This window comes from Panicum hallii, chromosome 9 (genome assembly GCF_002211085.1).
Source record: "Panicum hallii strain FIL2 chromosome 9, PHallii_v3.1, whole genome shotgun sequence".
NCBI lineage: Eukaryota > Viridiplantae > Streptophyta > Magnoliopsida > Poales > Poaceae > Panicum > Panicum hallii.
In genome coordinates, this window is record NC_038050.1 from 57,099,382 (window position 1) to 57,114,740 (window position 15,359).

General features: G+C 47.4%; 2 protein-coding genes and 1 pseudogene across 3 annotated transcripts; 1 reads left to right on the plus strand and 2 right to left on the minus strand.

Moving 5' to 3' along the window:
* Positions 1 to 1,257: 1,257 nt before the first annotated feature.
* LOC112878340 lies at positions 1,258 to 4,502 on the minus strand (annotated as a pseudogene).
* Positions 4,503 to 5,915: 1,413 nt separating this feature from the next.
* On the minus strand, positions 5,916 to 6,655 carry LOC112877960 (heavy metal-associated isoprenylated plant protein 30-like). Its single transcript, XM_025942333.1, has 2 exons — positions 6,580 to 6,655; positions 5,916 to 6,489 (listed from the first exon to the last, which is right to left on the minus strand). The coding sequence occupies exons 1-2, from the start codon at positions 6,632 to 6,634 to the stop codon at positions 6,161 to 6,163; spliced, it is 384 nt and encodes a 127-aa protein (XP_025798118.1). The 5' UTR covers positions 6,635 to 6,655; the 3' UTR covers positions 5,916 to 6,160.
* Positions 6,656 to 10,130: 3,475 nt separating this feature from the next.
* LOC112874536 lies at positions 10,131 to 15,159 on the plus strand. 2 transcript variants are annotated; one of them, XM_025937908.1, is made up of 6 exons: positions 10,131 to 10,453; positions 11,503 to 13,088; positions 13,290 to 13,439; positions 13,542 to 13,716; positions 13,814 to 13,864; positions 14,012 to 15,159. In XM_025937908.1, the coding sequence occupies exons 1-6, from the start codon at positions 10,213 to 10,215 to the stop codon at positions 14,866 to 14,868; spliced, it is 3,060 nt and encodes a 1,019-aa protein (XP_025793693.1). In that variant the 5' UTR covers positions 10,131 to 10,212; the 3' UTR covers positions 14,869 to 15,159. The 2 variants fall into 2 exon arrangements, with proteins under 2 accessions (XP_025793693.1, XP_025793692.1); XM_025937907.1 differs by having other exon boundaries at positions 10,132 to 10,453; positions 13,814 to 15,159.
* Positions 15,160 to 15,359: the final 200 nt, after the last annotated feature.

A 15,359-nucleotide genomic window follows, 5' to 3' on the forward strand; every position in this document is an offset into this window, starting at 1 on the left:
CTGGAGCCACTGAGATCCCTCAGTGCCCTCGATGCTATAGAAATTTTGATGACTCCGTACCATACAAAATTTGATTTATCCTCTCGGTGCTATTATGTCCACATTTCTATCCATGTGCTGTTAAGTGTGGTTTGAAAAGGCGATTTTGCCTTGGTCCCACCTGTCACGCGTCCCCTTCCGATGCCGATGCCGAGCAGAACCTGCATCGCCGACCAAAATCCTCCGGCCACGCCCCGTCCCCTTCCAGCCATTGCTAAAGGTGGAGGAGTAGTGCTCCAGGTTGGCCAGCGCGACGGTGTCCACGAGCGTCTCCTCCGAGAGCTCGACGACGACGAACTTGTCGTCGGCAGAGCACGGTTTGCGCAGGTACTTGTCGCCACCAAGGATGTTGGCGGCGCCCTTGGCCTCCTTGTTGTGCGCGAGCACCTTGGCGCCCTTGGACGCCGCTGGGCTCCAGGCGGTGCACGGCGCCGCCGCCCGCGGACCGGCCGGTGGTGTCGTTCTCTATCTTGCCCTGCATGATCCGGCTCCGGAACTCGTCGAGGCCCACGAAGGCCGCCTCGGGCGACGGCGACGACGTGTTGCTGGCGTTGGACGGTGGCGGCGGGGCCGCGGCTTCCTGCGGCGGCGAGTATGAGGACTGGCACGTCGTCGGGGAGGAGTTGTTATGGTGCGCCAGGACGTAGGCCTCCAGCGGCCTCACCTTGCAGTAGCTGTCACGCCTGCCGTGCTCCTCGTAGAAATCTGCGTCCACCATCGATCGAAATCGGATCGACTCGCGAGCAATAATCCAAATACGCGCACCGTATTTGGGCACTAACAGGTGGGGTTAGGGGTAAACTCGCCTTTTCGCATCTCTGACGGAAACATCAACGGAATGATATTGAGAAGATGGAACAAAATTTTTATGGCATTGAAGAAACTTCTCAAAAACATAGAAGGGAGTCATCAAAATTACAGGACCATGAACCAGCTGTTGCTGCAGCTTACAGGGTTGCGTCAGCGGACGGGCAGCGCTGGAGGCCGCGGACTGCTTGCGTGCATGAGGCTGACGCAATACCCGGTCCGGTCGGCAGCGCGCCGTTGTTCGTGAGCAAGAAGCCGGGCGTCAGCAGGTGTTGTGCATGGTTAGACGATTTTTGCATGTGCACTGCTATTAGCGAGCAGACGAATACGTTGATCGCCATGCCCAGCGATATCCTCGCAAACTTCGGAAGGTATGACGCTCCTCTACACAGCTTCATTGCTTCGGTGTAGTGAGTGGAGCTGTGCAGACTCATTGCTGCGAAATAAACATGCAAACTATTGCTTTGATGTGTACAGATGATACGCACAAAGTTATTTAAGTTACATTTTCTAAATCTGAAGAGGGGATTGCATCTTTACACACAATAGCAACCTGGGATTCTAAAAAGCCTCTCCTCGTATAAAAAGCTGGGCAAGCTCGGGGGCAAGGGTGGTAGCTTTTCACTCTGCCTTTACCACGCTGTATAGACTATCCATGAGAAAACATTTTGCCAGTCGCCCAGGGCCTGCTCTCTAATGGATTGGGTGGTACTGCAAGATCCCTCGCTTCGGAGGCAGTTTCCGTAGAATGAAGAGCACCAGAGCTGAAGGCACGATCTCAACCAGCTGGAATGCGGTAGGTGAAGTCAGTCGGTAAATTAGACAAAACAAAATTACTGGACCGGTAGGTGTAAACCATTAAACATATATGGTAAATCAGAGTTCACACAGGATGCTTTCGAGTTATTGTTCTTTCAAAAATATACTTGCTCTATCTCAAAATATAAATTAGGATTCCCAAATTTTCCAATGTGACGAACCTCAGTATAAATAAATGAAATAGGCTGCTTAGCCATGCAAGTTCATGATGAAACATGAAAGGCACACAACATTTCTCCACTCAGCAAAAACCATTAAAAGGTCAAACTAAGCAAAGTAAGTTGACCATTAACATTAGCACAAGTCTAGGTATTATATGGCATCTATCATTGATTTGAAGAATACTACATAATAAACTATAACAATTGCATGCATGGATGTTGATTAAGTTATGCCCATATCTTAATATCCAAATGCCACTTGGTCATAGCGAAATCGGCAAGCTGAATGACTGATTGATGCAAGCAGAACTTCACAAGGCAAATAGCTTAACTATCAACATTCATACCAAGTAATAGAAGAAGTTTAGGATCCGATGGTTCAGAACATCAAGATCTGCAGCTTTATCAAATGCATTAAGGCACATCTGCAATATACATGCAAAGTTAGTGGGTTCCTCTCACCTACCTACCAAGTACCAATATAAACTGGTAATAGCATAGACTGGTGTGAAGAAAATGCAACCGCTTACCATGATGCATCTGATCAAGAAGCAAGAAAAGCAGATGGTAGTCACATAGCCAACCTGCATTACGGGATACAGGCATACAGTATTAGCGCATAATTTGTATATAAATGCCTGAAAAGTTTTCCGACCAAAGAAACAAAGTGTACCTCCTGCAATTTCTTATGCCTTCCTTTGATTCTACAGGGAAACGCTGCAACATCAGGAATAACCTGCAGAAAAATGACAGAACATCAGGTGCCATATCAGTCAGTGAAGGATTAAGCTGTACTACATGCATCCTTAGAATGGTAGAACACGCCTACAAATATCAAGAACAAGGAAGGGTATTGTCACTGGGAAAATCTGCATCCCAGTATGCAATGAGCTGCTTGTAAAATGCTTGTTACAGATGTAGAGCATGGTTCTGTAATTTTCAGTGGAGAGGTGGTCCAGAACTATAGTTTACCAACATAAGCAGACAACACCCGTTAAAAAGAGCAAACAATGGTTCCACGTTTTGAGTGGTGAATATAATCATTCATTAGGGCAACGCACATCCAGAAAGAAATGCTACCTTCCCCCATAGAGAAGAAACCCGAGAGCTGCAAATAATGATACACCTGAAAAGCATATAACACACCATCAGCTGAAAAGATCAAGAAGTTGACAAAGTCTAATGCAGCTTTACATGTGGTATTCATGTCAGTCCCTATCAGTAAGGAAATAACAGATACAGCAATCTGAAATTTGCTAAAAAGAATTCTACCAAGTTCTCAATATAATACTACTACATGAGATGAAAATCAACCGCACTCCATGAATGCCAAGAATCAATGATTGACACGGAATATATGGTCCATATGGATGGGTTGACACGTAAGGGAAAGGAAACAAGTACTTACCTGCAAAGAACATCTTTGACATGATGACCATAACTCGAACCGGTTTCCACCACAAAACCAACCATAGAATTATCTGAAATTCATTGACACCAAATGAGTACAGAATGATTTGCTTGTCTTGGATCACACAATAAACCAGAGTGACCGTTTTCCAGTTCATACCAAGATATCAGAGAGTTGACAACTATAGCATGTAATAAAGTCCAGAACAGCACCAGAAGTGCATACGTCGTGAAGAACGCAAGCCCAGGCATATCGAGAAGCACATGTTGTATTATCTGTGGCCCCGCATTGCTTCAAACCATCACTCCATTCCTCCAACAAATTCATAACACCAGTATAGAATAGAATAATCATGAAATCAGAAACAAAGTTCAGGCTCTAAGAGTTGGACATTGCACCGCAGCATGAACACGACCGAATGCACTGCAAACAGGGAGGCGAGCATTCACATCGATTAGTCCACCAAACCAAACAACAAAAGCCAATGAGAGCAAAACAACAGAAATGCTTCGCTCACCGCCATTCATGAGGAAATTCAGGAAATGGAACACCTTCTGCGTCGTCCAGCCATACAAAGGCACCCTGCACTCGATTCTGATCAATTGGACCTGCCAGAGAAATCAAGCACCGCGAATTCAGAATTCCGGACCTCTCAGTGCCGCCCCTCTCTAATCCCTTCCCACAATGTCCCCAGCTCCCTTAAAATTGCGCGCCCACAGATCAAACCAGCGCGGGCAATCGAGCGGAACACCATCTGATCGCGCAATTTTGATAGATCAGACCGCACGGGGGGTCGTGGTAGCGAAAGGGGGGCGTGGGAGGTGTGCTTACCAGCGCGACGGCGGAGACGATGTCGTAGAGCACGGCGAGCGCGTGGAAGATGCGGTCCTGCCACAGCGGGGACTCGTTGACGTCGCGCTACCAGTCGACGGCGCCGTTGAGCACCGAGGCCGACGAGGCCGCCGCGCCCGCGGCCTCCACCGCCAGCAACCCCCTCATCGGCACCGGACCGGCCGACCCACGGGCGGGGGGAAGGGGGCGACGCGACCAGGAGGAGGAGGCGTCTCCGGAGAGGAAGGCGGATCGGGCCTCGACGACGAGAGGGTGTGGGGGGCGGATTGATTTGGATTCGGGCTTCGGTTTCGTTCGCGTGGAGGCGAGGAGGAAGGAAGGCGAAGCCCCGAGGCGAGGAGAGATGCTTCGAGCCCTGGCCCCTGGGCCTCGAGTTGCGTGCGGGCGTGGGTGAGGCAGGATGGTCACTGTAGCTTCCACAGCAGCGATCGCATCCCGCGTTCGAAATACGGAATTCTCTCTCCCGCTGCTTTTTCCATACCTTCTCTTTCCTATATCCTATCTGTTCGGACCTGTAATCAAACGATACATGGAGGTGGGCATATCATCTGGTACAATAGGAAGCTGCATGCAGGAGACCCTCCGCAAGCTGCTAGGAGCACCTCTCCGATAGCAGTACGGACCACGCGGACCTCACGCCTATTGGTGCGCTCTTTCCCTATCGGAATGGGACAACTGGTGGGAACAGCCTTAACGTACAAGATGGAATCGGGGAGAAGCGGAGCAGGTGGGGAATTTCGGAAGGGGATGTTCCTCCGTAGGGTCATACCGTGAGTATTTAAACGTGCTCGGTCACAGGCTGCCTGGCTGGCATGGGCCTTAACAACGGACTGAGCTCTCGGCCCATAGCTTCAACGGCGACGCTTGCTATTTTGAACATTGGTTTAAAACTTTCCGCTGTGTGCCGTGCGGTGGCCGCGCTCGTCGCCTTGGGCTTGACCACGTTCAGACGCGTCGTGGTCAGATAGACAATTTTATTTTTATTTATTCAGGGAGGTGATGAAAAATTTGCTAGTGGGGAGTCAGCCAAGCCGGCCACTGAGAGCCGCCGCGCGCCGCTCCTCCGCCGAGCCAGGCTGCACTCGCCCTCCACCTAAAGCCGGCCTCACTTGTCCTCCACCCAAGCCGACCGCCGAGGGCCGCCGCACGCTGCTCCTCCACCGTGCCAGGCCGCGCTCGCCCTCCACCTATGCTGACCACCACGGGCCGCCGCGTGATGCTCCTCCGCGCGGAGCTAGCCGCCTCGGGCCGACCTCACACTGTTGCCTGCTGCTCCACTCGAGCCGTGCCACTGTCGCCTCCTAGCCCGTGGAGTGGAAGTGGGTTTAGATGGTCCCTTCATTTTGGAGGGACCAATCCAACTTGCATCATTTCTATGCGAGTTGGAACCAACCCACCTACACTTCCAACCAAACGTGGATCTAACTTGATCGAACCTGTTCCAATCCAGTTGGATCTAGCAACCAAACATACCCGAAGACGACCAAGGCGACCAATGCCTGTGAATGGAAACCAAACACATCCTAACCCTAAGGCGACCAGTGTGTGTGAATGGAAGAAAGGGAAAAAAAACAATTCCTCTGTGCTACGTGCACCGTTCCTCACATATCTATTTGGGATTTTATTATCTTTACGGATATGAATCGTAATCTCACTTATCTAATCAGGTTATATATTTTTTAAAACCATTTCTTTTAAACATATAACGTTTAATACAAGCTAATTTGTTCAGAAATAAATTAATTAGTTTATCATAAACATCAATATCTAATGAGAGAGAGAGAGAGTAACGGGGCCATAAAGAACAAGTGGATCCATCCGTGTAACATCAAATTGGATCGAATATCGATCAGTTCTGACTTCTTAGCTCAAATTAAGGAAAGTGTAGAAAGATTTCAGCACGGGGAGCTCCCGGGTAATGGGCCATTACAACCAGAAGCCCACGACTATCTCACGATCCATTGGGCTGAGCCCATGATAAAAAAAAACCCTAAACATTTTCCCAAAAAAATCCATGCCCAAAACAAGAAGAGCAACGGGCAAGATCCTCGTCGTCGCTCACGGCTGTACATCACATGATCCGGCAGGCGGCGTTGACGTCGTCGTCGTTGAACATGTTGCCGGCGGGCCCGGCGCTGCGGGTGGGCTCGCGCATGCGCCCATGCCGGTCGCCATCGCTGTACCCGTGGCGGCGGTAGTTGTAGCTGTCGCGGCGGTACGAGCCGCCGTCGTCGCGGAAGTAGCTCCTCGGGGACGTGAACCACAGCGCCGCGCCGCCGCTCGGCCAGAACTCCGCCTTCTTCCCGCTCCGCCGCACCTCGCGCAGCACCTGCGCCCGGTCCACGTACCCCGTCACTGTCACCTTCTCCATCGGCACGCTCACCTCTATGCTGTCCACTCCTGGCATCAGCAGCCACATCACACGACTCAGATCTAGTCACTTGGGCCACACGATCTTCACGTGTTCGGGAGCAGAAGTGAGAGCCATACCTCGGAGGTTTTGGAGAGCTTGTCTTACCACACGCTCGCAGCCCTCGCAGCACATCCGGACCTTGAGCTCCACCGTCTGGATTTCAGGATCGAGCTTCACATGAGCTGCAGAAGAAACGGTCGAGATGATTCAGAGTGAGCTTGCGCACCTGCAGGGACACACGCCTGCTCCGGCCGCCGGCGCCGCGGTGGCGGCACGCCGCATTGCGGCCGCCCGGGTGGGCGTGGCCGCCGCCGTAGTGGTGCGCGCCGCCGCGGAGGTCGCCTGGAGCGTAGAAGCAGCAGCAGAAGAAGGACAGCACCAGGTCGGAGACCACGTCCCCCATGCGCGTGGCTTTCGCACTCGCGCTTGGTACGAAATAGTGGAACCGAACGTTTGGTCTTGTTTTATATAGGCTCCTTGGTCGAAGCAAGAAAATTACATTAGGAAACGGTGTCCTTGCCAGGAGTGGATCTGCACAGCTCTTCCTTTCTACATGTCCATGTCAGTGCTTGGCTTCCCAGTGTCGGTCTCACGTGCAAGAATATGGAGAAAATGTTATATAGTTGTTGAAGAGAATTTTGTGAATGTTTTGGCCATCTCCGTAGACTCAACATGGTTGAGAAGAGTCGCCAAGAAAAGAAACAAGGTTAGAGAAGGTTCACGAGATTGGTATTTTCTTAAAGAAGGGTTTGTGCTTTCTGCAAATTGTGGGTGTTAAATAGTATCATTTTCCTTCCGAATTTACTACTGACTGAGAAATAGACTGTGACGCACCATACATCCTTTTTGAGCTGCTCGCGTGTTTGAACTACTGGCAGATTTCGTATCTTATATTAAGTTGTGATCCAAATTCATCTATATACGTATAAAGTCCGACTTCGGACGTAGCGAAACGGAGGCCCGTCGCCGGAGGCTGGGTCGGAGCGATAGATTGATTAGGGTTTCCATATATATATCTCTTGTAAGCCGCCGTTCGGGATACAGAAAGATCATTGTAAATCCCCAGCGTTTGTAACCGCACTCGATATGGTGAAGTTTTGCTGGCTGGCGCCCGTGGTTTTTTCCCTTCTACTTTGAAGGGATTTTCCACGTTAAATCTGATCGGTTCTTCTTCGTTATTCTTTGTCATCTATTTTGTAACATCTTACATTTTCGTAACATTTGTTTGAACGAAAGAGATTCTAACTTCAAAGCCAGCAGCATAGTCAAGGAAGGTGCATGCTCGGTTTCAAAGAGCCACGGTGAACCTAACCCTGGTCCCCGTCACGAATCTGACCTGAACCGACAATAAAAGGTGGATTTGCGACAGGGGAAAGGAGAATCCTTTTGGAGAAATAATACGAGCACGGTGCTTGGCATTTTTTTCCTCTATATCTAGAGGGCGAATAGTAACAGTATAGTAATTGAAAAGCAGGAGAGAACAGGATAAAGCTGGCAACGGATTCAGACTTACTGACGAAGCAATTTCGCCCATGCATGCCTGCATCCCAAGCTTTTTCTGTTTTCTGCAACTGGCCACGCAGCCTATTTGATCTTTTCTATCTCACCATACAATATCTTAATTTATCACCAGATCTTCACCAGACTGGCATATGCGCCACCTTCAGATCCAAGCTACTTTTCTCTAAGTGAACCACCATGTTCTAGTCCGTTAGAATTGGGAACAAGATACGCAGTGCGACTGCAAGAGGTAGCTTATCATCAAGTGAATGGCCCTTGTAGCTCTACTCTTTTTTTAGCAAACCTTATAGCTCTACTAATTTTTACCTATTTCTAAAGCCTTGGTCCGTTTTAGGTTTGGCTTTATTATCCTTCGATAGGCCAAACGCTTCTCCTTTCCCGCGGCCTCACTATCCGTTCGATCGAGTGCTCCGATCCCCACCCATCGCTGCAGGTCAGGGACGGGCCGAGCCAAGCCAGCGCGAGGGCGGACCCATGCCGGCCAGCACGCAGCAGGCGCGGGTCGCGGCGTCGGCTACGTGCGCGTGCGCCAGGCGAGCTGTAGCCAAGCGGGCAGCTGTGTGTGTGCACGTTGCGCCAGTTGGCACAGTTTGCCAAGGCTAAAATTAGGCAGGTTTGATCAAGTTAGGCGTGCGTTTGGTTTGTATCCATATTTGTGTCAAGATTTTTCTTCTATTGTGTAGATTCCACTCGTCAATGACTTATAAAAGTGTGGCAAGATTCTCTTAGACATGTCAAGATGTGGCGCAGAATTTCAGCGGCTAACCTTAGTCAGGTGTAATAGAAAATGTGTGGCAATTTTTGACACTTTAGACATACAACCAAACATACCTTGCATGCCACGTGCGTGGAGTTATCCATCAGGAAGCTCATCATTCTAAAAAAGAAGATCGGTACTCCCTCCGTCTCCTAATAAGCGCATTCTTTGCTCATCATTGTAAGAGGTGCTTTCTCCGTCTTATAATAAGTGTATTTCTAAAGTTCAAAATTTGTTCTAAAATAAGTGCACATCTAGAAATAGGACCACCTAACTTTTGTTATCTTTTTCTACTTTCTTTTCTTCCAAAATGCAATAATTGTATTTTTATAGGAGTATATATATAATTTCTCACTAATATTGATATCTTCATCCAAACTCTAGAAGTGCATTTATTTCAGAATGGAGGAAGTAGGCAAACACAGCAGACCTGGATGCTTTGGCAAATTGGCGCTTGGCACCAACAACAATCACCACCATCAACAGCGGCGTTTACCATGACACGCTCGTCTGCATGCATGCACAACCACCCGACGACCTTATTACTCTGCACTCAAAGCACACCTCTACCTATATATGACTAGGTCTGATTATTTTGTTGGGTCGGGTTAAAACAAATCCGGTTTTTCTTCAACCTGAATCCGACCTGATTATCGGGTTGGATTTCTTGACCCGGATCCAGCCTGACGCGTGGTCAGGTCGGGTTGGATCAGGTTAGGTAATATATCTATTTTTTTTACAATTTTCGGGTTAGATCTGGTTAGATTTAGGTTTTAAAAAATCCCGTGCCCTAGTCCGGTTTTTATAGCGGGTTGTAAATTTCGGCCTGAGTCCGGCCCACGTACCGGTCGGACCGGTTTTTCCTAGAGATCTGATTTTTCAGGTTGGACGATCCATGATCAAATCTATATCTGATCAGAGTAGGTTGACCGTTGTGCATTTGCATCCACGCGCACTAGCCGTCAGTGTGATGGAACAACCTTGGCTCCTTATGGTCTCCCCGGCCCAACATAACCGTTTTATAAATGTTTATTTTAGAAATTAACCTTCCTATAATTACGTTACATAAAATAGTATGATGGTATATCTAGAAGGTTTAATCCGTAGCAAAATACGTGCATATTTGATATTAACAATAAAAAAGCAAAGTGGGCAGGGCTCAGGAGGTTTCACAATCTCCTCGATCAAATGCTACAAATACGGCCTGGCCCAAAGGATGCGTGATTCCTTGTTGTGCTGGGCTCCACCTACTACGGCCTATTTAGGGCCCATCTACTCGCCGGACCACACCAGTCTCCACCCCCACCCGGAGACGCACACGTTGCGCACCAGACCTCACCTCGCCACCATCGTACGCCACACTCCATCGTCCTCCCTGCCCAAACCCCGTGCCACTTTCCCCATCCGCACCGCCACCGCCAGCCCAGGCGCGATGCTGCCCTACTCCGGCGACCACCGGCGCTCCCCGCCGCCTCCGCCTCAGCGCACGGCCTTCTCCTCCTCCCTCTCCCCCTCCGCCGCGCCCTTCCCGCCCGCCCATCCGGTGGGCCCCGGCCGCGATCTGCCCACCGCACCGTCCGTCTACGCCGCGGGCGGGGACTGGGCGGGCACGTCGTGGATGGAGCCTCCCGCGAGCTACATGGCTCCCGCCGCCACGCCGCCGGGCTATCAAGGTAACAGAACGACCCCTGCCTCCGTGTGTCGGTGTCAAGGGCCCACACTTGTTCACGTGTGATCGGTAGGTGCTAGATGCGATGCGATGGCTTGGGAGTTGCATCTGGGTATTGCCTTTTGTTTCATGTGTTGCGTGCAATTCATGTGATTGCAAGGTGAGACGTTGCGGTGGCTTGACCCAAACGTTATACCAGTATATCTGTGCGTGATTGATATCCCACAATTAGTATGCTGTACTTAGATAAACCAGCGTGTTCAGTTTCTTTTTTTTTGGGGGGGGGGGTGGGTGGGTGGGGTCAGAGAGAACATGCTTTTCAATACAGTTTGGAATGGATAACTGAAGCTCTTTTCAATTCAGTTTCGAGTGGATAACTAAAGCTTCCCAGCTATATTAGGGCATTTTCAATTTTACAGTTTGGAATGGGTAACTGAAGCTTCCTGGCTATATTAGCGCCTTTTCAATTCTACATTTTGGGATGGATAACTGAAGCTTCCAGGCTATATTAGCGCCTTTTGAATTCTACATTTTGGGATGGATAGCTGAAGCATACCTGTTCGATTAGTGCCTTTCTAATTTTACAGTTTGGGATGGATGACTGAACTACTGAAGCTTCCCAGCTAGATTAGCGCCTTTTCAATTTTACAGTTTGGGATGGATAACTTAAGCTTGCCAGGTAGATTAGCCTTTTGGTTTTCTGTGGTTGGGTGCTAGGGGAAGATGATGCTGGGCTTTGTCAATAACATTTTAACTGGATATTTAGCATTTGTATATGACAATTTCCAAACACTCACTACTTAGAGTGGGGGCAAAGTCCGGCAGTTGCAACATAAAAACTGTGCTGCATGTTATTAAATGGTAAGAAAATAACACCTCTTTAGATACGTAGGATTGCTTTATATTTATGCAGCAGTATAAACATGTGCATTATACAAGTTGCAGGGAGTATATCCTTTATTTGGTATGCATAGTTATGTGACTTGAACTGAACCATGGCCGTACTCCTTTCTGATTGTTTCATGATTTCTGGCAATGCTGAACATATTATAGGTGAGGCTTCGCATAGCAGTCCCTATGGCATATACTCAAGGAACCACTTCAGCAACTTTGTGGGTGCACGTTCCCTGAGATCAGAGACCTCAAACTCGATAAGTGAGAAGCAGCCAGGAACCTGCCCAGAAAGTTCAGAGGCCCTCAGTAATGATTTTGGATCATCAGTGTTTCATCAGCAACAGAATGCCTTTGTGAGTAAATTGCTTGATCGTTCAGGTGCCGAGGACACAGGTTATCCCCCACGTCAGGATTTAATGCAATATCGTTTTGGTTCTACGTATGACAAATACATGACACAGCTTTCGTCATGTTCAGCAGAAGCACAACCTCACATCTTTTCTACACGATATGTTGATTCATCTGAAATGGCCAAAGCAGCAGTTCCATTGATGAATGACACTATTGGGGGGAATTCCTTCTCCTTTTCTTCATATATGAATCCTTGTAGAATCAATCTTGATTATTTTGATTGCGTGTGGAATGAGCAAAAGGATCTTGGATATCAAACTGCTGATAAACAGCATGGAAAATGGAGCAACTCTGACGATGTGGCAACTGTGGGTAACTATCCCCTCAGTTCTCTTGGAGAGAACCATGCTGGTTCTGAGCATTTAGGGAATGGGAGGCCTATGCAAGAGTCTGCTGAAACGAAACATGATTTGGGAAGTTTCAATTCCAAGCTTTCTTCAACTGAGGTTGGATTTGTTCAGCCTCGTGACCTTTCATCCGAGTTGCTTGAGGTTAATAACACCAGTGTTGATTCACCTTGTTGGAAGGGCACACCAGGTTCATACCAGCCTTCATTTGGTATCATGGAAAAGAATGATGCTCCTCATACTGTGATAGGAACAGTAGGCTACATCAGTTCACATCAAAGCCAGAAGGTTCCTGAGTTGAGTTCTGAGTATCCAGGGCGATTCCTCGAACGCCAGGAAGCATCAGGTTCTGAGAATGACCCTTTTAAGGCGTTCAAGTCGCTTGCAAGATGTAAAAACTCTGAAGATCATAAAGAAGTACCACCAGTCGATGCCAAGGTTCATAGTGACATGGCTACTCATGCTAGCTATCTGCCTTACAAAGAACATGGCAGAACACAGAGATTCTATGATTCTAGAGAAGATTCTAAGAATGTGATATCTTTGAGTCAACTGGAAAGTGCTTGTCCTGCTAGCAAACCCAAACTTTTGGGTGAACACGATGGCAGCCTTCCAGCAAGCATTAATGAAGTTATGAGTAAAAGTGTGTTAAATCCTATTGCTACTAATCCTAGAGTTGATGCTGATCGTTTGACAACTGGAAGTCCACATGGACATGGTTCTTCTGTAGTAGTGGAGAGAGAAGAAAGCACACAGAAAAGAGGTGAAGGTCCTTCTCAATGTTTTCCAGTTGTTGAGGGGAATATGCTGAATATGTCTTGCGACTCAAGCTCTAGCACTCGGGCAATATTTCTGAAACTAATGCACAATTTGTCGGTGGTGCTTCTATCGACCTGCAAGGGTGGTTCTTCGTTGCTGGAAGATGAGGAGGAGCTTCTGCAGTCAGTTATTCAAAATCTTGCAGCTGCCAGTTTGAAAAGAAGCAAGGTATGATCTTGAAAGGCTTTTATATGATGTCTCTTATACATTGTTTAATAGTATTCCAAGATGTAATGTGGCACAAACTTATATTATGAATCAAGAAATGGGTGTATTATGGTGTTTTCCAGTCCCCAGACATTAAATATAGATAAACCCCCCTGTTTGTTTCGAGTGTTGACTCATTTCTGTTTATCTGTCTTCTCCAAGGTTGAACAAAAAAATGATGATGGCTTGTGCAACTCGAGTCAAATGAAATTCAAAAATATTAATTGTGCAAGGAACAACTTATCGATGGAAATGCATGCATGCTCGGCACAGGAGAATTCTGATTCAGAATTTAAGACCACTGTTTCACAGGTAACTTTAGCCACTATTTGGAACATCATGCTTCTGTTTAATTTGAATTAGTACCATCATTTCTTCTCCAGTATGTACTTTACATTAAACTTTTCTTTTCAGGTTCTTACTAGTCACCTGGACAATAAGTTGCCTGACGACACTGAGGTTTCTCAGGCTTCAATCTACAGAAACTTGTGGATTGAAGCAGAAGCTTCAGCGTGTAAACTCAAATATGACCTTCAACATGCTCGTATGAAGCTCGCGACAGAGAAAGGTCACAACAGCACACTAAAAGGTACCAAGATGGGATTATGAATAATATTCAAATGGTTCTAGGATATTCTGTGTATGCTGAAATTTTCTTAATAGATTTATATCTTTTGCCAATGCAGTTCCTGACTCATTGGGAGGCAGTAAAGACTCCAACTCATCCATATCCAGTGGTAAACCACAAAACCGTGGGAAAGAAAGCTTTACATGCACTGTGGCCTTGCAGGGCCAGGGAGGAGATTCTGGTGACAGGCAATCTCCTGTTGTAAATAGGAGCGTTTTCAATGGTGGTGATGCTGATGTGTTTGCCCGGTTTAAAGTTTTGCAGTCTCGTTTAGATAATGTTAACTCCTTTGGTGAGATTGACTGTGAGGAGCAGCAAGAAGCGAGCAAGAAATCAAATGCAGTTGAAGATGCTGTTTTGGCTAGGCTGAAAGTTTTGAAGTCCCGTCCCGACAGTATAACCTTGTCGAGTCAGGAAAGCATCAAGCACCAGCTAGATGCAAGTACAAACAAAGAAGATAATGTTGATGATGCTGTTATGGCTAGGCTGAGAATTTTGGAGTCCCGTCCTAATAATGTAACCTTTTTGGATCAGGAGAGCAGTAAGCAACCACTCGATGAAATCAAAACTGTAGAAGGTGGGGTTGATGATGCTGTTATGGCTAGGCTGAGAATTTTGAAGTCCCGACCTGATAATATAATCTCAATGGGTGATAACAGCAAGGAGCAGGAAGAAGTATGTATTGGTCCATTGAATGAGGTTGACCTTAGTGTCATGGCCAATGGAGGCATTACCAACACTAAAGTACCCGCGGAGCAGTGCTGGAAGCTTATTCTGTCTGACGATGTGGCACATTGCTTGGGAGGAAAAGATTCAATTGGTGGCATAGACACATCTGGTGATGGAACCTGTGCTGGGGAGAACAACGAGATAGGTGGTTCCGCAGATGCATCTACCCCCAAGAGGTGCAAAGCTACATCTGATGAAGGGAACATTGAAGGCGCAGTACATGTTGAAAACCATGTGTTGCTTGAAACCGCTGGCAACTCTCATGTTTGCACAGAAGGGTCTCATGAGACGCACCTAATCTCCTCTCCAGGTCACCAGTATGGCAGTACACCCTCAGAATGGGAGCATGTGCTGAAGGAGAACTTCTTCCATCCAGGCAAATAGGCAGCAGAAACAAGCCATAAACTGAAACGCTATTGTTTGAGCTCATGCTGCCTTGAAGTGCTGATGCTGCTTGTAAATATGCTATTACATATCCTCCCTTTTCCCACCTTTTCTGTTTGTCCAATAATCTGCATAACTGGTGATCATGTAGAACAACCATCTGCTCTATCTGTGTGGATGTATCCAGAAGTTAACTAAAAGTGATACTTGTATGTACTGGAGTTGACATGAACTATTGTATATATTTACTTCCGGCAAAATGTGGATGTTGCGATTGGTTTCTTGTATTAATATTGCTGTTCTTATCGCTCTTTCTTCAGTTAGCTGTGCAGGCCTTTCACCGTGCTTTTGTTGATCTGCGGTTCTGCAGCTACTTGACATGTTTCAGATTGTGTGTTTGTTTGTAGTTTTTACTGTGCCGTCTAGTTCTGGTATGTAAATAGGGTGTTAACGATTATGGTATCAGTGCTTTTTTACAATTCAACTTGATT